The 25,316-nt window shown below is 40.1% G+C and overlaps 2 protein-coding genes across 4 annotated transcripts in view; both read left to right on the top strand.

The window, feature by feature from the left end:
- The window catches only part of EPT1 (ethanolaminephosphotransferase 1), a 44,567-nt gene extending 27,023 nt beyond the window's left edge, over positions 1-17,544 (top strand). The window contains exons 7-10 of the mRNA XM_005709705.3: positions 5,113-5,161; positions 7,161-7,341; positions 8,544-8,726; positions 10,757-17,544. Of these exons, the coding sequence (XP_005709762.2) occupies positions 5,113-5,161; positions 7,161-7,341; positions 8,544-8,726; positions 10,757-10,855 (512 nt within the window). The 3' untranslated portion in view covers positions 10,856-17,544. The remainder of the gene's footprint in view (positions 1-5,112; positions 5,162-7,160; positions 7,342-8,543; positions 8,727-10,756) is intronic.
- Positions 22,439-25,316, top strand: part of DRC1 (dynein regulatory complex subunit 1) — a 45,936-nt gene continuing 43,058 nt past the window's right edge. For 2 of the 3 annotated variants that reach the window (XM_005686932.3, XM_005686931.3), the window contains exon 1: positions 22,443-22,874. In XM_005686932.3, the coding sequence (XP_005686989.2) occupies positions 22,720-22,874 (155 nt within the window). In that variant the 5' untranslated portion in view covers positions 22,443-22,719. Of the gene's footprint in view, positions 22,875-25,316 lie in introns of all 3 variants that reach the window. The other variant, XM_005686933.3, reaches the window with a different exon arrangement.

Here is a 25,316-nt window from a genome sequence, read left to right as displayed (position 1 = left end):
CACATAGTATCTAATTGTCTCTTTTTTGATGGTATCAATAGTGACCAGAGGGTTGAGGTTTTATACTTTTCTGTTCGGAAGTTCTGCCTCAGCTCTTCAGCTAATGGTACTAACAGATACTGATGATCATTGCTTAGGAATCCATTCTTTCAGTGGATAGGTGGGGGGATAAAGTTTGTTTTTTGATAAACTACCTTATAAAATTCATACTAATAAATGCAAATCAAATTTGATAGTACAGATTTCTTACTCAACTTTGTCGATTTTATATTTGTTTTTCTTTTAAGCTCTGACAAAAGTCTTTGCTTTCAGTGACACAAAGAATTCATTTGCTTTATTCCATAAAACAATAACAGTCTCAGAATGTAGTACCCAAATCAGCAATGATATCATTACCAAAAATCATTGAAGGTTTTTATTTTTTTGCAGTTCCATTTGTCCTCATGGTTTATTCCACTGGAGATGCCCAGTTGGGTTATTATAGTCCAAAGTTCCTATTCTGTGAATATGTGCGTTTAAGTTCATTTCATTTTACTTTTGATTTTTAGGGATTACTTTTTCCTTTCACATAATTACAAAGGCAGATCTATATATAAAGCAGATCTATATAAAAGGTATATTCAAAGAAGTCTAGTCTCTGTCATGTTCTTAGTTTTTAATTTTTTACTTAATCTTTCATTGTTTTTTTTTCGTTACTGTAAGTAAGTGTGCGTGTGTGGTTTTATCACCCTCTCTCGTGGATAAGTGGTAGCCTGCTATACATATTTTACCACCTGTTCTCTTGTTTTCCCTCCACATAATAGTGTATCTTTAGAGATCACTGCATAGTGATGGGGAGAAGGCAATGGCAACCCACTCCAGTACTCTCACCTGGAAAATCCCATGGGCAGAGGAGCCTGGTAGGCTACAGTCCATAGGGTTACAGAGAGTCGGACACGACTGAGTGACTTCATTTTCACTTTTCACTTTCATACATTGGAGAAGGAAATGGCAACCCACTGTAGTATTCTTGCCTGGAGAGTCCCAGGGACCGAGGAGCCTGGTGGGCTGCCGTCTATGGGGTCGCACAGAGTCGGACATGACTGACGCAACTTAGCAGCAGCAGCAGCAGCAGCAGCATAGTGATGGATAGCCATCTTCCTCAGTTGTTCTTACAAATGCCTGGTATTTTGTTGCGTGATTGTGTGATTGTTTATTCAAACAGCCTCCTACTGATGGACATTTGGGTTATTTCCAGTTTTTTGCTGAGATACAAATTGCTGAAGTAAATCATCTTGTCCATGTAAATGTCTTTTTCATATTTTTGCCAGGGTACTTTGGAAGGGATCTCTAGAAGCAGACTTGTTAGTAAAGGGCAGAGGTGTGCAGTTTCACTAAACGCTCTGTTCCCTTCCATATGGCTTGTCTGATACTGAATTCCCACCAGCCATAAATGAAAGTACCTGTTTATTTAGCTTTCCCAGTGTAGTATGTTGTCACACTTTTGGATTTTTGCCAGTTTGGGATAAGAAATGATATATCTGTATAGTTTTAATTTGCATTTCTCTTATTATGAATGAACTTTCCTAGTGTTTGAGAGCCATTTATATCTTTTTCTAGTCAATTTTTGCTACAGAATTGTTAATGACTTTTTATTTTTAGAAGCACCTAATTAGGTATAGTAATCTTTTGTTTTGATATAAATGACATTTTCCCTCTTACTTGTTATTGTGTCTTTTTTACTTAAAGCATTTTTTGTCTTGGTGTTTTTTATTGAAATTTTTGTTTAATAAATAAGCCTAGAAATGAGGGACCGTTGATAAGGAACCAGAATATTTGTTGTGATCATGCTATCCTTGGTGTTCATCTCAAATTACTCAGTCCTTTTTTATGAATTCTAACTTTTTGATAGCCAATGCTTCCTATATTATGAAGTCTAGACCTTCCTATGGTAATAAGAAAAGCAGGTCTGCATATGTGTGGGTTCTATCATTCTCATATATAGAGTTTACTAGATAAGTATTTAACAATTAAATACTCTTTACAGAAAGTACATCAAGTATTACTTAGAGTTGTTGTTCAGTTGCCCAGTTGGGTTTCTTTGGTTGGCTCTTCTCATCAGATGACCAAAATACTGGAACTTCAGCTTCAGCATCGGTCCTTCCAACAAGTATTCAGGGTTGATTTCCCTTAAGATTGACTTATTTGATTTCCTTACTCTCTAAGGGACTTTCAGGAGGCTTCTCCAGCACCACAGTTCGAAGCCATCAGTTCTTTGGCATTCTGCCTTCTTTACAGTCCAGCTCTCACAACTGTACATGACCACTGGGAAGAGTATAGCCTTGACCATGTGGACCTTTGTCGGCAGAGTAATGTCTCTGCTTTTCAACACATGGTCTGGGTTTGTCATAGCTTTCCTGCCGGGAAGCAGTCATCTTCTGATTTCATGGCTGCAGTCACCATCAGCCATGATTTTAGAGCCCAAGAAGAGGAAATCTGTCACTATTTCTACCTTTTCCCCTTCTATTTGCCATGCAGTAATGGGGCTGGATGCCATGATCTTAGCTTTTTTTTAATATTTAGTTTTAAGCCAGCTCTTTCACTCTCCTCCTTCACCCTCATCAAGAGGCTCTTTAGTTCCTCTTTGCTTTCTGCCATTAGAGTGGTATCATCTGCATATGTGAGGTTGTTGATGTTTCTCCCATCTGTCTTGATTCCAGCTTGATTCTATTTGATTCCAGCAAATGCTGGCAATATGATTTCTGGTTCCTTTTCCTTTTCTAAAGCCAGCTTGGACATCTGAAAGTTCTTGGTTCACATAATGCTATTTACTATTTAGAGAAGAAATAGTAAATACAGTGTTTTTCTTTGGCAACCTATACAGAGCTCAGGCATTCTACATGCTTACTGTGCTTAAGATTTATCTTAGTTAAGTGCTTGAAAGCTACAAGTGATTCTGGGTTAATACATTTAGCCTTGCTCCCTACCAGTGCTCCCCAGCTTAACATGAAATAACCTACTGAAAGTTTCTGAGGACATTGAAGACATCTTGTCTTCTCCTTCCATTCCCTCTAAGATTTTCTAATCTGGGAACATTGTTCCAGTTGGGCTTGGAAGTAGCAGAGTAATTCCTCTTTTGAGGTAAGATTTCTGATTGGTGAATTATAGTTTTTTTCATGTGTTCTTAGCAAGTTGTGTTAGGAATTATTTGAAGGAATGTTCTTCTCTCCTTACTCCTTAATGTCATAGCTGCATTGACAACACACCTCCCCACCCCTAAGTGAAGTTTAGTCACCGGGAGTCCAGAATGGGCTAATAGGTTGAGTGACAAGGAAATATCCAAATGAAATGTGCAAAAGTTGCCACATGTTTTGGTTTGGAGTTTGAAACAGAGAAAGATTAGGACTTTACATCACTACAGATCACAGAATCAGAGAATTTAAGATTCAGGGGTCCCTAGAAAATCATTTAGCCCATCCTCATGGTGCAGTTTTTTTCTCTGAAGCTCAGAGAGATTGTCTGATTTGCCCAAAAGTATTAAGATTTTTGGGGTCAACTGCAGGAGCTTATGGTTAAAGCTGTAGGAGAAGATTCTCTGAGGGAGAGTAGGTGCACCTTCAGTCGATCAGTTAGGAATATGCAGGAGGTAGATTTCCATTAAAGGACATCATTGAATGCTTGGGTGGCTAACAGGAACACTGGGCAAATGGGATCACCAAGACCAAGGGAGGAATGAGCTGCAGTTAGTGGGTAGTTACTTAGAAGTCAGGAATAAAGAAAGGATACTGAGAGCCTCTTGGACTATAAGGAGATCAAACCCGTCAATCCTAAAGGAAATCAGTCCTGAATATTCATTGGAGGCTGATGCTAAAGCTGAAGACGCTCCAACACTTTGGCCACCTGGTGTGAAGAACTGACTCATTGGAAAAGTCCCTGATGGTGGGAAAGATTGAGGGCAGGAGGAGAAGGGGGGCAACAGAGGATGAGATGGTTGGATGGCATCACTGACTCAATGGACATGAGTTTGAGCAAGCTCCAGGAATTGGTGATGGACAGGGAAACCTGGCGTGCTGCAGTCCATGGGGTCTCAAAGAGTTGGACATGACTGAGTGACTGAACTGAACTGAGTAGGGAGCTTGATAAATTTCAAGAGTGCAGTTTCTGCAAAAGGGAGGCAGAATTACACTGAGTGCTGAGGAGTTGCAGAGAAGACAATGGCACCCCACTTCAGTACTCTTGCCTGGAAAATCCCATGGACAGAGGAGCCTGGTAGGCTGCAGTCCATGGGGTTGCTAAGAGTTGGGCACGACTGAGCGACTTCCCTTTCACTTTTCACTTTCATGCATTGGAGAAGGAAATGGCAACCCACTCCAGTGTTCTTGCCTGGAAAATCCCAGGGACAGGGGAGCCTGGTGGGCTGCCGTCTATGGGGTTGCACAGAGTCGGACACGACTGAAGCGACTTAGCAGCAGCAGCAGCAGCTGAGGAGTTGAAGACAAGTTTGTTGGGTTGTAGGAGATAGCAGAGTAAGATAGTAGATAGTGAGAACAGCAGGAACAATGGTAACGTTTCTTTGGAAAGCTGTCTTTCTTTTTAGCTTTGAGGAGGAAGAGTTAGTGTATAGAGTAGGGGGAGAAATTGAGAACACTAGGGAGGTAAAAAGAAGTGTGAAGGAAGCAGCAGGATCTGTTAATATTAATGGTTCCCTCTTCCAATAAAAAACATACACGGTGCAATTTACTATAAATCAGGTACTATTCCAGGAGTCTTTGCATGTAATAACTCATTTAATTCTCAAAACCCTATGGAATTGTTACTACTATTATGTATATTTTATAAAAGAGGAAACTGAGACCCTGAAAAATTAATTTGCCTGAAGTCCCATAGCCAATTGGTGGCACAGCTGAGATTCAACCTACTTTGGCTCCGTGAGTCTCTGCTGTGAATCACCAAACTGTACTGCCACTCTTCCAGTTGCAAATATTGTTCAAAAATGTATTTAATTTCATTATAGAAGTAAATCTGAACTTGAAAATTGTTGCATCTAAAAATATTACATATTTTGTATGTATTCAGTTAAAAAAATCTCTCTTGAATATTAATTCATAATAATTTAAATGTTCTTTCCTTCAGGTTGTGCACTGTGTGTGACTCTTCCAATGAGTTTGTTAAATTTTTTCAGGTAAGTATTTTATTTTTTAATTGGACAAGAAATATGAAAATCTTTAGAAATTGTTATTTAGGTGAACTTTAGGATCTTTCTTTTGAAATCTGGGCATTTTGAAAAGGTTTTGAAGCTGTATTTTGAATCTAGAATGAGATTAGGATCATCTGCCTGTAGTGGCTTGTGTAGTCAATTCAACCCTAGCTCAGAACTAGTTTTTTGGTAACAGTTTTGGGCTCATCAGTCTAATTTGTCATTTTTCTCTGTGAATGAATTGGGAGAGAGTATGTTCCTATTGGTATATTCATAGGTTTACATTCTTTTTATGAACTGATTATAAGTTTTAATAAATTGATTATAGGTAAGTTTAGTTAGCATGATCATAAAATGAAATTTCTGGACTTGTATAGTTGAAGACCAAACTCTGGAGCTATGCTGACTCTTCTTAAAGAGCACCATATCAGACTTCCTGAAGAGTGGGGCGTGCCTGAGGACTCGAGGAGGGGTTGGGAGGGGACTTGCCCTGGTGGAGTTCCATCTCTCTGATTTATGCACATTTCCACCTGGGCTCAGCACACTCAGTTTCCTTCTGTGACCTGAATGTATTTTGTTCTTTTGTTCCTCAGTACTTTTGCTCCCACTCTTTCCTCCACTCCCTGTTTCCTCTGCTTGGAACATTTTCTTGTACTTTCCACCTCATTTTTCAGTGCTCAGATTCGTCTTGCACAATCCTGTCTCTCTGAATCTTCCCTCTTTATGACTACTGGCCGTCATTCATAGAAGTCATAAAATGTAATGCTCTAAAAGCCTTAGAGATAATTTGAGATAATTCTTCTAAAGTTGAGGTTCTGATTGGGCAGTGTCTTGCCCAAGGTTATGTAATTAGTGGCAGAACTAGGGTGAGGATTGAGGGCTCAGTTCAGATGAGCAGACATGTATGAGTGTGCTACCACCTGTGTGCCCAGAGCCACTAAGATATGCAGGGGCCTATCTCGGTTCAGAGCCTTTCACTGCTAAGGTGTGTGTCACAGCAGCCCTCTGAGGTACTCTTCTCATATGGTTTTGTGTTCATTTTAGTTTTTCCTATTAGAATGTAATCTCATAGGATCCAGCCCAGATAATAAAACTTTTCTAGGTGGATAAATGAAACTAGGGAATCAGAAGACTTCCATTCTAGTCCTGGCCCTGCCACTTGGTACCAAATTATGTAAATTTAAATTCTCACATCCTCACTTAATCTGTCTCTAAAATGGGACTGAGTGAAAGTCGCTCAGTCATGTCTGACTCTTTGCAACCCCATGGACTATACAGTCCACAGAATTCTCCAGACCAGAATACTGGAGTGGATAGCCTTTCTCTTCTCCAGGGAATCTTCCTAACCCAGGGATCAAACCCAGGTCTCCTGCATTGCAGGCAGATTCTTTACCAGCTGAGCCACAAGGGAAGCCCAAGAATACTGGAATGGGTAGCCTATCACTTCTCCGGTGGATCTGCCCGACCCAGGAATCGAACTGGGATCTCCTGCATTGCCGGTGGGTTCTTTCCCAACTGAGCTATGAGGGAAGCCCTAAAATGGATTAACCTGCCTCTAAAATGGGACTAACCTGGTGGCTCAGATGGTAAAGACTCCGCCCACAATGCAGGAGACCCTGGTTCAGTCCCTGGGTTGGGAAGATCCTCTGGAGAAGGAAATGGCAACCCACTCCAGTATTCTTGTCTGGAGAATTCCGTGGACAGAGGAGCCTGAAAGGGTATATAGTCCATGGGGTTGCAAGAGTCAGAAATGACTGAGCAACTAACTTCTTACATCCTCACTTAACTAACTAACTTCTTATATCCTTACTTAACCTGCTTCTAAAATGGGATTAATATTGTTGGTTCTACCTATCCTGTGAGGTTACTGTGAATAAATATAAGAGAGTAAGTGTGTAAGTACTTTGAAAACTATAAAGATACAAGTATAGTGTTGAGTTTTATATGTAATAATGTTCTTGTATTACTTGATTTTTTTTTCCAGAAGCTATAAAAATAACACGTTGAAACACAATTCAGTCTATGAAGCTGTGGTTCCCTTCTTTTCTCCATGTTTGCTATTCATTTTGTCTACAGCATGGATCCTCCTATCACCTTCAGATATTTTAGAGTTACACCCTAGAGTGTTCTACTTAATGGTTGGAACAGCCTTTGCCAACAGCACAGTAAGATTTTTCTTTTAAAAATCGTAACACATATAAGAAATATTAAACAGAATTTGATAGTTTGAGAAATCTTATATAGTATTAGAATAAGCATATTTTAAAGATCTTATAGTCAGAAATTTGAAAGGATAATTAATAACTGCAAAGACAGAACATGCAGAAAGTTACTTTATTTTATTTTTGTTTAAAACCAATAGGATTTGGAAACCACGGTAGTATTTTGGAACCATGGCATCATTTAAATTTTTTGATTTGGTTGCCTGCTGAAGAATTCATGGAATAATTCTTTTCAGACTCTAAATATTATTAATAGTGTGGTTGAAATGGCAGCAGATCTAATGATTAATTTAGGGAGCTTGGAAGGGGTTTTGACAGAGAAAAAAACACATGTATACCCCACATATTTTTTAATCAACTCGGTTTTAAATTAAGAAAATAGAATAAAAACTTTGTAATAAATAATGCTTATGTTAAAAAAAAAATCCCTTTCTCTGCTATAGCCCAGCAAGGGTGCAGACAGGGAGGAATGATCAGGAGGGGTGAGAAAAGACCCTGCTAGTCCTGACTGCCAGGAAGCCTGTCCTGTAGCTCAGGCTAGGTCCTTAGTAAGTTTTTATTTTTTAACTTAGCCCCCAAGTTTATGTTTCTATGTATATACCATGTGTTTACTATCTCAGGTCATACTGAATTCATCTATGGATCTAAAAACATTAACATATTGTACAAAAAGTATCTCTGAAGGAATAAAACTGTATTTGAGTAACGTGTTGAAGTAAAGAGAGCCAAAGAGGTTTTGAGGTGTTTTCTATGATAGTATGACTGAATTGGAGGTAGCATCTCCTCATCACCTTGAAGAAATTGAGTTGTGTGGTGCTGGGGAGGCTGTTCTGAAAAAATTATTTTCATATATATCATAGAATCTTAAAATTGGGAGCAATTTATTTTATCCAAACTGTTATCAAGTAGGAGAATGCCTTCTATAGCATCCTTACTGAATTATCTTCCAGTCTGAGGGTCTGCAGGTTTGGAGGCTGGGGTAGCAGTCCAGTCGAACTCCTGAGCATTTGAGAATTATGGAATTTGATAATAATGTAGTATTTTAATACATATCTTGGCTCAACTATTTGAATGCTTTTTAAATGTTGGAGTGACTAAAGCTTTAATTAAATGATTATTCTCTCTTTCTTTTAAATAACTTCCAGTGTCAGCTGATTGTTTGTCAAATGAGCAGTACCCGGTGCCCAACTCTGAATTGGTTGCTGCTTCCTCTTTTTGCGATTGTCATGGTGGTGAATGTAGGAGTAACCCCTTACGTGGAGAGCGTTCTCCTGTTTGCGCTGACGGCTGCTTTCACTTTGGCCCACGTCCACTATGGGGTACGAGTGGTGAGTAAACTAGGGCAGAATTGGGTCATTTGATTCTGAAACAGTGGAATGCAGGTGAGAGAAAATTTCAGAAGAAGCTTGCTTATTAGAGTAACTGGAAGAATTTGGGGATATTCTCTAAATTTTGGATAATATCCAAGTGTATGATTCCAGATATTGTAGTAGTATTTTAAACTACAAATAATTTAAAAGCTGGGTAATTATTGTGAGGGATTAGTTCTTATTTTTAAATGAGAAAAAATGTAAATCACTTCCTCAGTAATAGAATTACAAGCTCTTTTGCGCTTTTATTTATTTATTTTTTGGCGCTTTTAATTATATTGGACAAAGTAATCCCATTTGTTGATTATCTCTTTCTAAACTTGCTTCTTTAGCTTCAGGCGCATTTTCATGAGGGGAAATATAGAAGAAAGTAGATTTAAGAAGTCTTCTGCAAACTGTAATATTCTCTTCTAAAATAAGAAACTGCTTTCAGGACAAATGGACCAAGATCCATATAATAAAATGAAAGTCAGAACTATGCAGTTTATTTCCTCTTTCCTTACACTTTAGCATTCTTTTGTAATTATTTTATATATCTTAGCATGGTCTTGTATTTATGATTTTTAATTGCTGTACAGTATCCCATCAAGGAAATTACTTAATGTCAGTTTACTTAACCATGACCCAGTTATTTTAATCATTTAGATTCTTTGCAGATTTTCACTATTATAAATAAAGTTGGAGTGAACAATCTGTAGTAATGTTTTTTCCTTCATCTGCTTTGTTTTTTGAGGATAATTTCATAGCAGTCAGGTCATGTGGAGGGTGTTCATATTTTTATGGCTTTAAAAATACTTCTATTTGATATGTTTGTTTTGAAAAGAACCTTGCTGTGAATCAGTTTGAGAAACAAAATGCCTTTACTTCTATATATGTTTTAAATGGGACACCTGTCATGTTTGATGATAATTTTTTATACTTGTGTGTGTTTCTTTCCTTAGTGTTTCTCCCCAAAGTAGCCTATATTTGTTGAAACAAAGTAGATGAAAAAAAACCATGATAAGTCTATGAATTGTGACCCAAAGACATAGTCATTTAGGTTTTTGTTCGTGCAGGTTTAGTGTTACATGCTTTATATCAGCATTTTTAGGCTTTTATTCTGTTACTCATCAGTCCCGTGCATGAAGTAGAATACAGTTGCCAGTGTCTTTCATAATTGTTTTATCTATGATCCTTCAGAAGTATATCTTTAGAAAACACACACTCCATATACACATGCCAAACCAAACCAAAACATGTTTGTCTTTAAATTACAAAGGCAGTACATTTTTGTTGTTAAAAATCTGGAAACTAAATATAAGCACAAGCTAACTGAAAAAAATTCCAGGAACATCTTTTTTTTTTTTTTACTGTCTTTCTACTCTCTTAACACTTCTACAGCTTTTGACCAGAAGGTAAAACTTGCTGAACCGCACAAAAACATTGATTACTTCTATTGAAATGAAAATATTAAGAATGAGAATGAAACTAAGAAGTATTAAGTAAACAGTACTTGCTAGCTGGCACATTACCTTGCTCTTGCCTACCCTCTAGTAGGGATACCCTAACTAACATGGATTAAACCATCAAAAATTTACACATCTAGCTTTATACTGTTACATGAAGTTAGGAATGATTACCTAGAAGCATTGTAAGAAGCTGAACATGTACTCTAATCATATATGTAAATATTTGATCTGCTAGATAGTATAAATCAACTAACCCTGTAATTTTTCTGTAGATTTGAATGTAAGGCTCTGTGTTCTGGGAGGCTCTGGAAAGACTAGATTTTGAAGTTGGGCAAACCCAGGTGTAAGTCGTACTCTCCCAGGATAGTTCTAGTACTCACTTAGCCAGCTAGTTCTACTGCTGTCCTAGTCCAGGGAGACGTCTCCATTTCTAATGATTTTTGCCATGCCAGTAAATTGTTTCCAGAGGGTGAATTCTGTATGCATTTTAAAGAAATTATGTATGTATTTGTCATTGCCTCATGTTCTGGTTTTCCATAGGTAAAGCAGCTGAGCAACCATTTTCACATTTACCCCTTCTCATTGAGAAAACCAAACTCGGATTGACTAGGAGTGGAAGAAAAGAATATTGGCCTGTAATCTACAGAAAGAAGTACTGTAAATAAGATGCTTGTAAATATTCATCCATCACCGTTGAACTAAACTGATCTGCTTAACAGACATGGGAACTCAGTGTGTGTGTCGTACTTGGACAGCAGGAATGATACATATCTGAACTTGTGGAATATTGGACCTATTAACTCCCAGCTTACTTTTTTATAAAACCATGTGTTGTTTTGGTTAAACGTAATAGTCCAGCAAAATGTTCCTTGTAGTTTAGGAGTCCGTAATGTTTTGGTTTATACAGAGTTAAAGATGCTTGGATTTTATTTTTCAAACCCTCGTATTTGTTTAGAAACACTGATAACATTCAGAGGACCCAATATGTTTTCATATTTGGTACTTAGTAGTAAGTCTTTAGCTGTGGAAGCTATCAGTACCCCATATCTAATATAGGGAAAAAATAAGAGCAAGTCACTTTCAGCAAGAATGCCAAATGATTAAGAGAACAATATACAGTTGCCAAATACTGGTTTCACTTTCCCATGGAAATGCCTTTTGTCCTCATGTGCGAAGAGAGCTTATGTGTGTATGTGTGTGTGTGTATATACATATATATATATATATATATATATATATATATTTAAATTCTCTAGTATTCCAGCTCTCTTTGTTATGTAACAGATCTTGATAAGTGGTTTAATTTTCTTTTAAAGAAAAATATTTTATTGAGACTTAATATTGAGAATGGATTGTAATTATGGCTCACTCATTGGCATGGTTCAGTGTTTAAACATGGCATTTTTTCCCCTCGGCTACAAGTTGCTGAGATTTGGTGCCTATGAACTATGGTCATATGAATGCATGTGATAGTCCCATTCTTAGAATAATTACTTGTGAGGAACATAGATTAACTTCCTTATAAGAAAAAAAGTTTCTTAGGAATTAGGAATCTCATGAACCTCACTATGAAATTACTACTGTGAACGTTGCTGCGAAACTAGATTTCTGATTTAATTTGTCCTTCTTCTCTCCCTTTATCTCTTTCTGTGGAGGAAATAGTGCTGTTTTTTTAATTTCATACAAGATAAAGACATAGAGAGAACTTCTCTCTTCCCCAACTTGTTCACTTCTCCATCTGAAGAAAAATTTTGATATATATGCCTTACTAAGTATTTACACCCTTTAATATGACTTGGAATAATTTTTGAGGTTTACTGACAAACATAAAAATCTCTTTTGACTTCCATATGATTGTTTTATGATCACAGCTTTTCATGAATGTGGATATTCTATTTCTTTCTGATTTTGTCTCCTTAATTTAATTAGGTGGTGGTGAAATTTACCGGCTGATTTTCTTTTATTTTACACTGAATGAAGTTTGTGCTTGAATGAAGAGTGTATCTTAAACCCTTTTTTTGGACGGATTGCACTTGGATAAAATAGGCACCACTGTGTTGATAATGTACTTAAAACCATAATCATTATTTATCTATAAATGTGCCCATCATTAAATTTAATTATAGTGTATTCTTTTGTTGGATTTTAATCTGCCACTTTGTAAAAATAACCATGTAATTATTATTTCAGTTTTTTAAATTTGTGAACTGTAATCATTGTCATCAAGTTATTAGAAATGAAGCATCATGGAGCTAACTGTACTCAATTTTTAAAAAATTGTAAAGGTTGAGGTATATTCTGTGACTTTCTCTGAGACAAAAATGAACACTGAAAATAGTTGGGAAATTAACACAGGAGAATATGGATAGTGATTCCATGTTTACTTAAATTGCCATCATGGAGGTCAGAGAATGAACTAATTAAGTAAAAGTAACTTATTTTTTGTATACCTTGTTCTGTGTCATCTGTAAAATCGAACTGGATAAAGTGTTAATTTGGGCGGGGAACAAAGCTTTGCTTTAAGATTTTAAGCTAATCATTTTATTGTTTTGTTGACTTTGTATACAAAAATGAGATTCGTCTGTATTATGTAAGAGCTTAAAAATATTTATAAAATGGCAAATTTGGACCACAGGCTTTTGTCACTTTGTACAGTATAGTTAAAAAAAAATACCCTTTATTTCTGACATAGGGTCATGTCCTGTAATTTTGGGTCTCTTTTACCTCAAAGTGTTTTCCTGCTCTTTTTTTTGCATCAGGTTTATTTGAAAATTGTTTTGTGCCTATACTTGATAACATATTTCCCCGTGGTGGTTAAGAATTATGCTGTAGTCAGTTTCATTGGCATCATGGGATGAAGGAAAGATGGACGTCAGGAAGATAAAAGATGAAAAGTGAAAAACGGTTTCAGAATACTGTGGACTTGCGACTCTTTAGTGTTCTGTTGACTCCTTTTTTTGGTTTAGTCTGCCGTCTTGAAGTGTATCATGAAAGCCCCTCTTTGTCATGTATGGTATAGCAACTGAAGCAGGACTTTGTTACGAAGAGCTCTGTGAACTGACATCATCACCAATGATCATAACATTTCCAAAGTATAAAAGGTATTTCAGGCTTATGCATGATATTTTGGGGTGCGTTCACACCCCGGCCTTTCTCCTAGCATATGCTGAGCTGCTTTTGGGGGAGCAAGTGGCATAATTGGTCATACATGCATGTTTTCTGTCCATTTCAAAACAGAGTGCCTTAGCCAGGCTAGAGGTTTGCTTCGTGTTTCTTCTGACCAAAGTTACCTAGACCTGTAGGAAGTTTCTTTTCAGGTTATGGTATGAAAAATGTCCTTTCATGCTTGTCAGAAAATTCCCCAATGTTTGAGGGGGGGCATAGGATAGAAAAATCTAAAAGATATCTGAATATATTCATGCTGCCTTTTATAATCCTTTAATAACATTCATGGTCTTAGTGTAATCTACATACAGTTTATAATTGCCACAGTTTAACATTCCTCCCTTAATGTGTAACAGATGTAATTCATGGGTTTTAGTCTTACGGGTAATAGAGTGAATAACTTCCAAATCGAGAAGTAAAATAGTCTTCTCTGGCATTTTAATAATATCATGGTTAAATTTTAAAAAGCTTTGATGCTGATTATGGCCTAGAATGTTACAGTACGGTTACCAACATGCTATCTGTTTTAATATAGAGCTCTTGGGAAGAGGAGTGCATGTCTAGGGTTGCCCCAGTTCTAAATAGTTCCTGAAAGAATACTGATCATGACCTGGAGCCTGGGCATTGGGGGAACATGTAAAGGAGAAAGCAAGCATAGATGGTGTCCACTTGAAGGGGAAGAAGAGATCACTTCAGTGCCCAGTGATGCTACTGCAGTGCACAGTTCAAAACTGTCACATTTAAATCATCCTTCCTCCATTAATCTCAAGTTCAAATGTGAATTTAAAAGTTTCCTAAGTGTTCAGTTTTCAAAGAATTAATTTATGTTGTAGTCAGTCCAAAAGCATTTGGAACACATCTTGTTTTTCCTGATAGCTCAATTGGTAAAGAATCTGGCTACAGTGCAGGAGACCCCGGTTCGATTCCTGGGTTGGGAAGATCCCCTGGAGAAGGGAAAGGCTACCCACTCCAATATTCTGGCCTGAAGAATTCCATGGACATAGTCCATGGGGTTACAAAGTCAGACACGACTGAGTGTTTTTCACTTTCACTTTTCACTTTGCTTTCCAAAGCAGGCTTTGATTCTGTAATCTATGGAGAATGAAAAAGTAATCTGAAAGTGTTTGAATCAAAGACTACTTCTCCCCTTAATATTTTAACAGGAAACCTGTTTGTAACTCTCCTCTTCGTTCTTCCCTTGGGTTTACCGTTAACCAGCCACCACCTGGGACAGAGACTCCACTTGGCTTTGTCGCCCCCTATACCCTGCCACATTCAGATTTCCTTGATGGCCTTAGATCTCTTGCCTAGGCAAGGAGTGGGAATGTGCCAGAGAGAACAAAGTAAATCTGAAGGACTAGATCTTTTGACTTTGGGTCCCCCAATAAGCCAAAAAGAGATACAGAAATCTTTGTGCTGATTCCTGTGTTTAGAGTGGCCTTTATCTTGACTTCAGTTCTGGACTTGCTGGAGCACTCTATAGGAAATTTGTGAAATCAGATTGGGATTTTCTTTGTCCCATGAGGTGTGCTTGTAAGGCCACATGTCCATTCTTGAACACCTTGTGGGTGAATAGCCTTCAGTGAGCTGCCAATACTAAAAACTTTCAGGGAGATTTTTTTTAGTATGCTGCATTTGAAGCACTTTGACATGTACCTTTTAAGTGACAGTTTTAACAGTAAAATGGTGATAAATTAATCACTGTGAAACTTGAAAGTATGATGTCCTGTACATTTTAGGGAAGCTTGAGTAATTTTCAGATTTTCCTTTATTATGTAACCCATGTGATTTGTGTATTTTACTTTTCATGTTTGACAGTGGTACAGATACCTGACATATTGGCAGACAGTTGCTTTAGGATCTATGGTAAATCATGGTTGTCTAGCTTTTCCAGAGAAAGTGGCAGTGTGTTTACTTTTTCCTTTGTGTGGAGCCATGGGAATTGGACTTACTGGCTAATTCATTTCCATTGTTTCTGTGGTGCACAATAAACAACCTTTTAAAGCTGCATGCTAGTAATGCTTTCCTTTTTAATAAATATGCTAGAGACAGTAATCTAGCCAGTTGTTTTTAAGCAGAGACTTGCTCTTTTTTCAGACATATTTTAAATGAACTAATATTTCGGGTAGCATAAGAAGTTTTGGCATTTGCAGCCTTTTTCACAGGTGGCCTGAGTGAGTGGATTATATGGCATTTGGAGAGAAAGGCCAGATTCCTAGAATTGGAAAATGGCACATGGACTGATTTTAGAATATTTTCCCAAGGGCTTCTCTTAGGGAGAGTCCGTTTGGACACAGTAGTATTGTCTGGTCTTCTACAGGCCATTCACATTGTCTTACTCTTCACAGAATGATTCTTAGAAAACCAGATTCAGTCAGAGTAGTGTTATTTTGAAAGCATATGAATTGGATCATTATCATGGAGTACCTAATGCTACATTGTAACCAGAGACTTTTGGAGACCCACGGAGTGGCTAAATGCTGTGGATGCCTTGTGACTCTTAGGCTAAAGTCTTCTCTTAAGTAGTTTCTATGGATAACAGAATTGGAATTAATTTTGGTTTTTATTGAAACATACATGGAGTAAGTTCTTGACTAGAGGCATGTTCAGTACTTAATGTTACTAATCAGATTATAGGAGGGGCCTGTCTTAATTTTATGAGGTCCATGAATGCTGCATTATGAATCTGTTTGAATTACTGGTATCATTCTGTATCAGACTTAGTTTAGTAAGTACTAATTAAGACTGCCCACAATATGAACATTTTTGGGTAGGTTATTTTGTTTAAATAACTTATCCCATTAGAGCAGCTATTCAGGAGACAAAGACCCAGCTACAGGTAATCTCTTGCTTTTTCTGGAATGTGCCAAGAAAGCAGAATTCAGTATTAAACTCCAAATTTCAGAGTTTTTTTTTTTTCAAGTAGTATTTCCTCTGGGTAAAGTGGAAGGCAGTGAACAGTTGCTGAGGTGTAAACTCCTTCCGACCTGCATCCTCCCTTTCCCCTCCCATCTAACAGAATAGATTAAATTTGTAGCCAATGGTAGGAAAAGAAATCGATACTTTTCTGAGTAAGGTTTCATGTCCTGGGACTAAGAATAGGTGGCGGGAATCATGGCCAAATCAATTATTGATTTGTATAGCCTGGTCCTATTGCAGTTTGCTTTCTGTAGTGTTCTGAAACAGAAGGATGATTTCCATCCCCTCAGGTGCCTAGAAACAATACCACTTGTGTCTGCTACAAGTGGAATATGTGAGAGAAGTTGAAAGGAACACAAAGTTATTTTCCCTTTCAAGTAGTTTAATTGAACATGTTTGTAATTGGTCTACCTAGGACTTGCCCATGTTCATAGCAAATAACATAGCATTTATTTTATCTGGTTATGTGTGGTGTGTGTATGGCTACATATTTAATATGTACACATATATTCTTTGTGCATATATATGTATGATGTATTCGTATGTACGCGCAGTCTACTCTTGATTATCAGCAAGATGATAAGCCCTCACCAGACTGTTTCTTCATGTTGACTTAATCTGCATGTACCCTGTAACTCTGAGAAGCCTGTTCCTTATCTGCATCTCCAGTCTTTCCTACTTGCCTTTCATCTTAGTCCCCAAGGAAGGCCTTGACATATGTCACTTTCTGCTTCTCTTTCACCAGGGATTGTGTGAGTCAGAAAACTTGTGAAAAGATGGTTGCTTCCACCAGAGTTGAGGCTTCCAGGGTTTGAATGATGGTGGGGCTCATTCCTGGCCAGAAGGCAGTGCCTGGAGCAGTTGTGCTCTTGGGCTTGATGGGGGAAAACTCTAGCTCTTGTGGGAAATGGGATGTCACAACTTGCTTAAATTCCTTAGCTGGAATGTTGTGAGGTCTTACGTTATTTGATGTGGAAACAGGGTACAGGTGTGCATTTCACCATTTGTTTTGTGTCATCGGTACTCCTGGTCCCCATTGCTCGCCCAGGTAATCAAGATCTGACTGTTTCTTGCCACTGGATTCTGGAAGCTTTGTGCTCTCAACTGAATTTATGTTTTATTTCTGCTGCTGTGAAACCCAAAAGTAATGCAGTAGGTTTTAATTTAAAATTGTTTTAACTCTATTATGGATAAATATTTATTGTAATAAAAGTAAAGAGTAAATGGTTTTTAAATCCTTTTAATTATTTTCACATTGTTGTCTTTGTTTTTCCTTGGTAGGTGCCAAAGGGGAGGGGAGTTCTGGGGAGAAAAACTGTCCAGTCACTTGTCTCAGAGAATCATTGGTTAATTTTGAGCAGAATTTTAAAAGGTTTTCTTTTGTTTGATCAGCCTGCTTGCTCCTGGATATTCTATAATCCTGTGACTTGTTTCAGAGAGCAAAGTACTAGGAAGTTGGCAGAAACAGCTTTTCATAATATACTGCTATGATCTTCCTAGAACTGGATACTAGGCAGTATTTATTGTTCTCATAATAACTGAGTAGCTTGTAAAGTGATTGTTTCATACTGAAAAACATCTTCACATAACCGTCCTACACTGTTGGTGGGAATGTAAATTGGTACAGCCACTGTGGAGAACAGTGTGGATGTTCCTTAAACTAAAAATAAAGCTACCATATGACCCTGCCATCCCACTTCTGGGCATACATCCAGAGAAAAATACCATCTGAAAGGATCCATGCACCCCAGTGTTCATTGCAGCACTGTTTACAGTAGCCAAGACATGGAAGCAACTTAAATGTCCCTCAACAGAGGAATGGATAAAGATGTGTGACATATATGTAATGGAATATTACTCAGCCATTAAAAAGAATGGAATAATGCCATTTGCAGCAACATACATGGACCTAGAGAATGTCATACTGAGTGAAGGAAGAAAGGGAGAGAGAAAGAAATATCACATGACACCCCTTATATGTGGAATCTGAAAAGAAATGATACAAATGAGCTTACAATACAGAGGTTCACAGACTTAGAGAATAAGCTTATGGTTGCCTGGAGGAAGGGATAGTCAGGGAGTTTGGGAAGGTCGTATACACTGCTGCATTCAAAATGGATAATCAGTAAGGACCTACTGTATAGCACAGGGAATTCTGCTCAATGTTATGTGGCAGCCTCAATGGGAAGGGAGTTTGGGGGAGAATGGATGCATGTATATGTATGGCTGAGTCCTCCTGCTGTTTGCCTGAAACTATCACAACACAGTTAATCAGCTGTACCCCAGTACAAAATAAAGTTTAAAAACAGAAACCATCTTCCCATATAAAGAGTACTAATGTATGTGGTGTTCATTTTCCAGGCTAATTGCTTAAGAACTTAATAACCCACATTTAGTGCACCTAAACTTTATATGTATATATATATATATATATATCAAATGCTCATAAAAACCCATATTTTCTAACATTGCTTCTGAGGAAAATATTCCTTTTTTAAAAACCATCAGAATTGATCTCCCAGTTCTGGCAGTGGGCATTCAAAAGTTTTCTGTAGCAGGTTTAAAGAAGGTGAGGGAGGAAATGTCCCATATTTTAACCCAGGCTAATTCTCTGGCTTATGTGTTCTTAATCCCCTGCCCTCCCAGCATCTTGGTTGCCTTAGCAGTTATCCCTCTCCTGAATGCAAACCTCAAACACCTAGAATGGGCCTGTCAGCAGGGCTAACCAGCTTGGGTCTATCTAAACTTAAAAAAGTTACTCATGTAATTTTGACCCTGTGGGGTTGTATCCTAGATCTATTGTCTCTCAAGGATAATTCTTTTAAGTAGAATTGCCTACTCAATACATATGCTCTTTTAAACTATTGATACTGGCAAACTGTCCTAAAACATGTCTTTTCAGTAGTGAATGAGAGTATTGTTTTCCTCCACACCTATGAAAAAGGTTTGTTATTTATATACTTGAGGCTGTCTGTAACAGCAGCGAAGACCTTCCAGCTGGTTGGGAAATGGCCGAAAAGAGCCACGACGACACTGGCTTGGGGTGTTACTATGGTTAGAAGCTAGAGCCAGCACACACGTGGAACCTTCCACCAAAGTAGGGAGCACCCAGGGTTTTTTTTTTATCTTTTGGCTGTGCCACATAGCATGTGGGATCTTAGTGCCCCAACCAGGTATCAAACCTGTGCCCCCTGCTTTGGCAGCGTGGAGTCTTAACCACTAAGAGCAGTCAGTGCTTAGTCACTCAGTTTGACTCTTTGCGACCCCATGGACTATAGCCCACCAGGCTCCTCTGCCTGTGGGATTTTCCAGGCAAGAATACTGGAGTGGGTTGCCATTTTCTCCAGGGGATCTTTCCCACCCAGGGACTGAACCCAAATCTCCAGTGTCTCCTGCACACTGCAGGCAGATTCTTTACCACTGAGCCAATAAACTACTAGGGAATTCCCATGGTTTTTTGTTTGTTTTGTTTTTAAATCAGCTGCCCAGATCTGGAGCAAAGGGAAAAAAAAGGCACGAGGCTTTATTAAAAGCTCAAACAGCAAAAAAGGGATTCAGCATCCTTATCACAAAAAATGGCTGGCTCTTAGCCAAGCATCCTATTGATTGCTCTTTATGACTTTTTATGATACCTTTGCTCTCTCTGCCATCTTTTGTATGACAGCTGATTCCACAGACTTTCTTAGGTATCCTACTCCCAGCCATTGACATGCACACACAGTGGTGCTTGTTTCTCTTCTCCCAGATGGTGGAGACATGGCCCAGGACCTGGAGGAATTAGTGGTCGGAACTATGCATTGCCCCTCCAGTTCCTTTGCCCCAAGGAAGTTTATTGTAATGCTTGAGGTTACAACTAAAGGAGAGAGAGGTCTGGCAGAGGGCTCTGAGGCCCAGAAGCAAACATCTACTCCTCCTGCACCCTCCAGACTCCTCACCCTGGCTACATATGGGACAAGGATCCAGGCAGCTGTTGGACTTAGCTGCTCCAAGATTTTGGTGCTCTCAAATCTGCCTACCCCTTGCGCACTTGGAAAAAATAATTTGAAAAAGAAAACTCCATTTGCCGCTGGGTAAGGCTATAGTCCGGAGAAGGCAGTGGCACCCCACTCCAGTACTCTTTCCTGGAAAATCCCATGGACGGAGGAGCCTGGTAGGCTGCAGTCCATGGGATCACTAAGAGTCGGAAACGACTGAGCGACTTCCCTTTCACTTTTCACTTTCATGCATTGGAGAAGGAAATGGCAACCCACTCCAGTGTTCTTGCCTGGAGAATCCCAGGGACGGGGGAGCCTGGTGGGCTGCCGTCTATGGGGTCGCACAGAGTCAGACACGACTGAAGCGACCTAGTAGCAGCAGCAGCAGCAAGGCTATAGTCACATGACAATACTGAGAGGTGGAATCGTGTTTGTTACTGTCATTCCCATTCCTTTTTGTTTAGAATCAGAATAAAGTTGTATTTCAAATATCTAAGCAAGTGAACTCATCCCTTGTTTAAATGAGCATTTAAAACTGCTAACAGGGAAAGTTGTGCCACGTTACTATTTGAATTGCCTTTGCTATTACCACTTAACTTGAAGTCAGGTTAAATGCTTCTAATTTTCTGTATACTTGAATCATTTCACACAAATATAATGACAAGTCAACAGTATTGTATTTGATAAGAGGTGCAAATACTATCAACAGCTAGGCTAAAATAACATCTGCCCCACCTGCCTTTGGGCTTAGGTAATGGCACCCCACTCCAGTACTCTTGCCTGGAAAATCCCATGGGCGGAGGAGCCTGCAGTCCATGGGGTCGCTAAGAGTCCGACACGACTAAGCGACTTCACTTTCACTTTTCACTTTCAGGCATTGGAGAAGGAAATGGCAACCCACTCCAGTGTTCTTGCCTGGAGAATCCCAGGGAACGGAAAGCCTGGTGGGCTGCCGTTTATGGGGTCGCACAGAGTCAGACTTGACTGAAGCGACTTAACAGCAGCAGCAGCAGCAGCAGGGCTTATTGACAAGGGGCTTATCTTCTTTGGCCTCACTGTTGCTTGTGATTTGAGTAGGCAGGCAGTACAGCTGAGAAAACAGTAAGTTGTGCCATACCCAAGGTGGCAGGGCCTGTCTGCAATTTCTTACTACCCTAGTGCCCTTTTCCGAGTTTCTCTCAGGCCAGTAGGACAAGGTTCGATCAAATCTTATCCTGCTTGTTTTCGAATGGGTCTTAATGCTACATAAGAACACGGTGCATTTTTTGTCGCAGTGCGACATTTGACACGTACAAAACACCCAGGAAATAGTGCTTTTCAAGGGACAGTGCTCCTTCGAAAGTTTAAATGTGCTTCTGTGCTCTTAACTTTCATTCCTCCCCGCTCACTCCCTTTCCTACCTTTTTTTCTCTGCTCTCCTCCTTTTTCTGTGTGTGATTGCGGGTAGTGATGGAGGGAGTGTAGCCCTACTGAAAACCGCTACAGAAGACAACAGTTCCTTGTTGGATATAAATTTATTGATGGCAGGGGTTTTTCACATTCTAGAGACGATAGAGGCTGAATACACAAAGTAGGAGCTCAAACACTAATGGATGATGGGAATTCCTCCTCGGCTCAGTGGTAAAGAATCCGCCTGCCAGCGAAGGAGACAAAGGTTGGATTTCTGATCTGGGAAGATCTCACGTGCCACGGAAGAACTAAGCCTGTGTGCCGCAACTATTGAGCCTGTGCTCTGGAGCCTGGAGACTGTAACTACTGCAGCCAGGAGCGGCAACTACCAGAGCCCTTGCGCACCAGAGCCTTTGCTCCGCAATGAGAAGCCCATGCACTGCAACAAGGAGTAGCTCCCGCTCGCGGCAGCTAGAGAAAAACCCCTGCTGCAAAGAAGACCCAGCACAGCCAAAAGTAAAGTTATACATATAAATTTTTAAAAAGAATGGATGACAAGCAGATGGATGCAATGTACTTTAGTTCAGAATTTCTGAGTGAACCTATTATTCTACCCCCTCCATCGAGGAAAAGACAACGCTTGGATCCTCGGAGCTAGCACAGTGATTGGCATAGAGTAGACATTGAATTACATTAGATGAATACGGTGATTTTGAGGATTATTTATTTGATGGATGAATTAATCATAGGGTCGGTAAGTGATGAATCACAACTTGGTTCAGCTCTTAAGTCTTCCGGCCTCTGTTAATACCACCTGAGCCTTAGTGGGGGATTCAATACAGTCCTCACCGTAATTGCAGCAGAGGAATAAAGCCCCAAGCTGAGACAACGGCGCTAAGAACACCAGGGCGCCCGGCCTTAGGGGCTGCGCGCGCAACCACGACAGCTGCGGGTCAGGTGACTGCATTTCCCTGGCAACAGCTTTGTTGTTAGCAACCAAACTGTAGTCCCACGGTGGTCCAGGCAGGGCTGCCCGGGGGGCGGAAGGCACCTGCCATGAATCCGCCAGGATCCCTGGGGGTCCTGGAGGAGAAGGAGGAGGAACATTTAGCCACCCCAATTCTCGGACCCTCCGTACATTCTGATAATCCTCAGGAGCGGATCCAGGCCCGGCGCCTGCGCATTGCGGCGCGCCTGGAAGCTCGGCGGCGGTGAGTCAGGGTTTGGGCGCGTTCTTCCAAGGAGCGCCGGGGTGCAGGTGACCCGGGTGCTGGAATGAGGGGGTGGCTTCTCCAGGCCGGAGCCCCTGTGGTGAGGGGCTCGCGTGCCCTACGTGTGAGCTGGTCTTGCTTCTTGATGAGATAGAAAACTTTTCTACCAGAAGGTTCAAACAAAGTATGTGATATTAAAGCATTGAATACACTTGGTAAAGTCAAAGATGGAAACAGGAATCCCCCCAGCACGTTCACGGAGAGCCTGCTGCGCCAGGCACTGTGGGCCGTACCTGAAGATGTTGGGGCTTCATGACCGGTTCCGCGAGATCGTTCTTTCCTCCTTGCCTCCCAGCCTGCCTTCCTTCCACAAGGGGTTACAGAGCAGACCTCGGCTATCACTTCTGTTGGTCTCAGTGGCTTAACTGGTTGTGTGACACACAACCGTTTTCCTGCAGGGTCTGAGGCTGATAACCGTACCATTCTCAGGCTGGGGTTGCCACCCCCGTCCACTCACAGACTTTGTGGCCTGTCTTAAGAAGGGGGACCGAGGGGAACTTGCGTGAACCCGTGACTGCCTGAACACCGCACTGTGTGACAGCGCTTATACCTCGTCCTGCTGGTCAGGGTCAGCTGCCTTGTCAAGACGGTGCTTCTCTTGTTGTCTGCTGGTCTTTGGACACATAGGGGCCCAGAGTGATGTGGCTGTGTTCCAACAAAAACTTTACTTAAGGACACTGAAATTTGCATTTCATATAATGTTCCTGTGTCACAGAATATTCTTCATCTTTAGATCTTTTTTTTTTTAATTGATACACTTCATATTTTAGAGCAGTTTTAGGTTCACAGAAGAATTGAGTGGAAACTACAGAGGTTTCCCATTTACCCCCTACTTCTACACATGTATGAAGCTACCCTGGTGGCTCAGATGGTAAAGAATCTGACTGCAATGTGGGAGGCCTGGATTTAATCCCTGGGTTGGGAAGATCCCTAGAGAAGGAAATGGCAACCCACTCCAGTATCCTTGCCTGGAGAATCCCATACAGAGGGGCCTGGTGGGCTACAGTCCATGAGGTGACAAAGAGTCACACCCAACTGAGTGACTAACACACACTCTACACATGTATAACCTCCTCCACTATCAATATTCTCCACCAGAATGGTACATTGGTACAACAGTTGGATCTTGATAAATATATAATGACATGTATCTACCCATCACAGTACTGTACTGAAGAGTTTCACTGCCCTAAAAATCCCCTGCACTCTGCCTATTCATCTTGATCTTTTCAAAAAACCATTTGAAATGTAAAAAAATCATTCTTCACTCCTGAGCCATACAAAAGCAAATGAATCAGATTTGGCCCATCAGCCAAAGTTTGGCAGCCCTGAGATAACAGATCAGTGTGATGCTCTGTGGGATATCCAAGTGGTCCTGATCTATCTAGACTCTAGTTTGTCAGCTCAGGAGCATTGACATGGCCCTGCAAGTGTGAGGACTGTATGAGTGTGTATTATCTGTTCCTCCTCGATATGAACTTCCTAGTCCTTTTTCCTGACTGAGGTAGAAATAGCATATTTGGCTCAATCAGTGGCCACATTCCAGGTACCTAAGGCCACACTCATATGTTCAAGCAAGGACCTGCATGGCAGCTGCAATTAGGACTGCTGCTTGCTTGAGCTTGCAGTAATTGACAATCATTTTCTTGGCTCCATCCATCCAGTTTTTGCAGGGACCTGACCAGTGAATTAAATGGAGATTTGATAGGCACCACCACTCCCACATCTGTGAGATCCCTAATTGTATTGTATGCTCAACCACTCAGTCATGTCCAACTCTTTGTGACCCTGTGGACTGTAGCCCACCAGGCATCTCTGTCCATGGAATTTTCCAGGCAAGAATACTGAAATGGATTGCCATTTCCTTCTCCAGGGGATCTTCTCAACCCAGGGATTGAATCCATGTCTCCTGCATTGACAGGCAGGTTCTTTACCACTGAGCTACCTGGGAAGTCCTTGAGATCCCTAAGGGTGATGCTAATCCCTACCATAGCCCTGGTATACAGTATTGCTTTTTGTGCACTTGGGTGCAGTTTTGGAGTGTCCATTTGACCTTCCATATGGCTATAGCTCTTACCCACAGGCCAACAACCTAGTGTGAGAATTTCTCAACTTTCTAAGCATGTTAAGATCACCCTTGTTGCTCTTTAGGGAATGGTTTGGAGGAACAAAGATCCCGCATGCCACTTGGCGGGCCTAGGAGTAAAAAAAACTCTGCCTTTCCAATGCAGGGGAGGCAGGTTCCATGGGGAGCGAGCTAAGATCCTACATGCACCCCCTGCATTGGAAACTCAGAGTCTTAACCACTGGACCACCAAGGAAATCCTGGACTGTGTTCTTTTTAGTATTTGAATTTTTATCCCTATGGAATATATTTTTGTA

This window comes from Capra hircus, chromosome 11 (assembly GCF_001704415.2).
Source record: "Capra hircus breed San Clemente chromosome 11, ASM170441v1, whole genome shotgun sequence".
Classification (NCBI taxonomy): Eukaryota; Metazoa; Chordata; class Mammalia; order Artiodactyla; family Bovidae; genus Capra; species Capra hircus.
The sequence above is the reverse complement of the archived record's forward strand: the minus strand, read 5'-3'. Positions and strand labels throughout refer to the sequence as shown.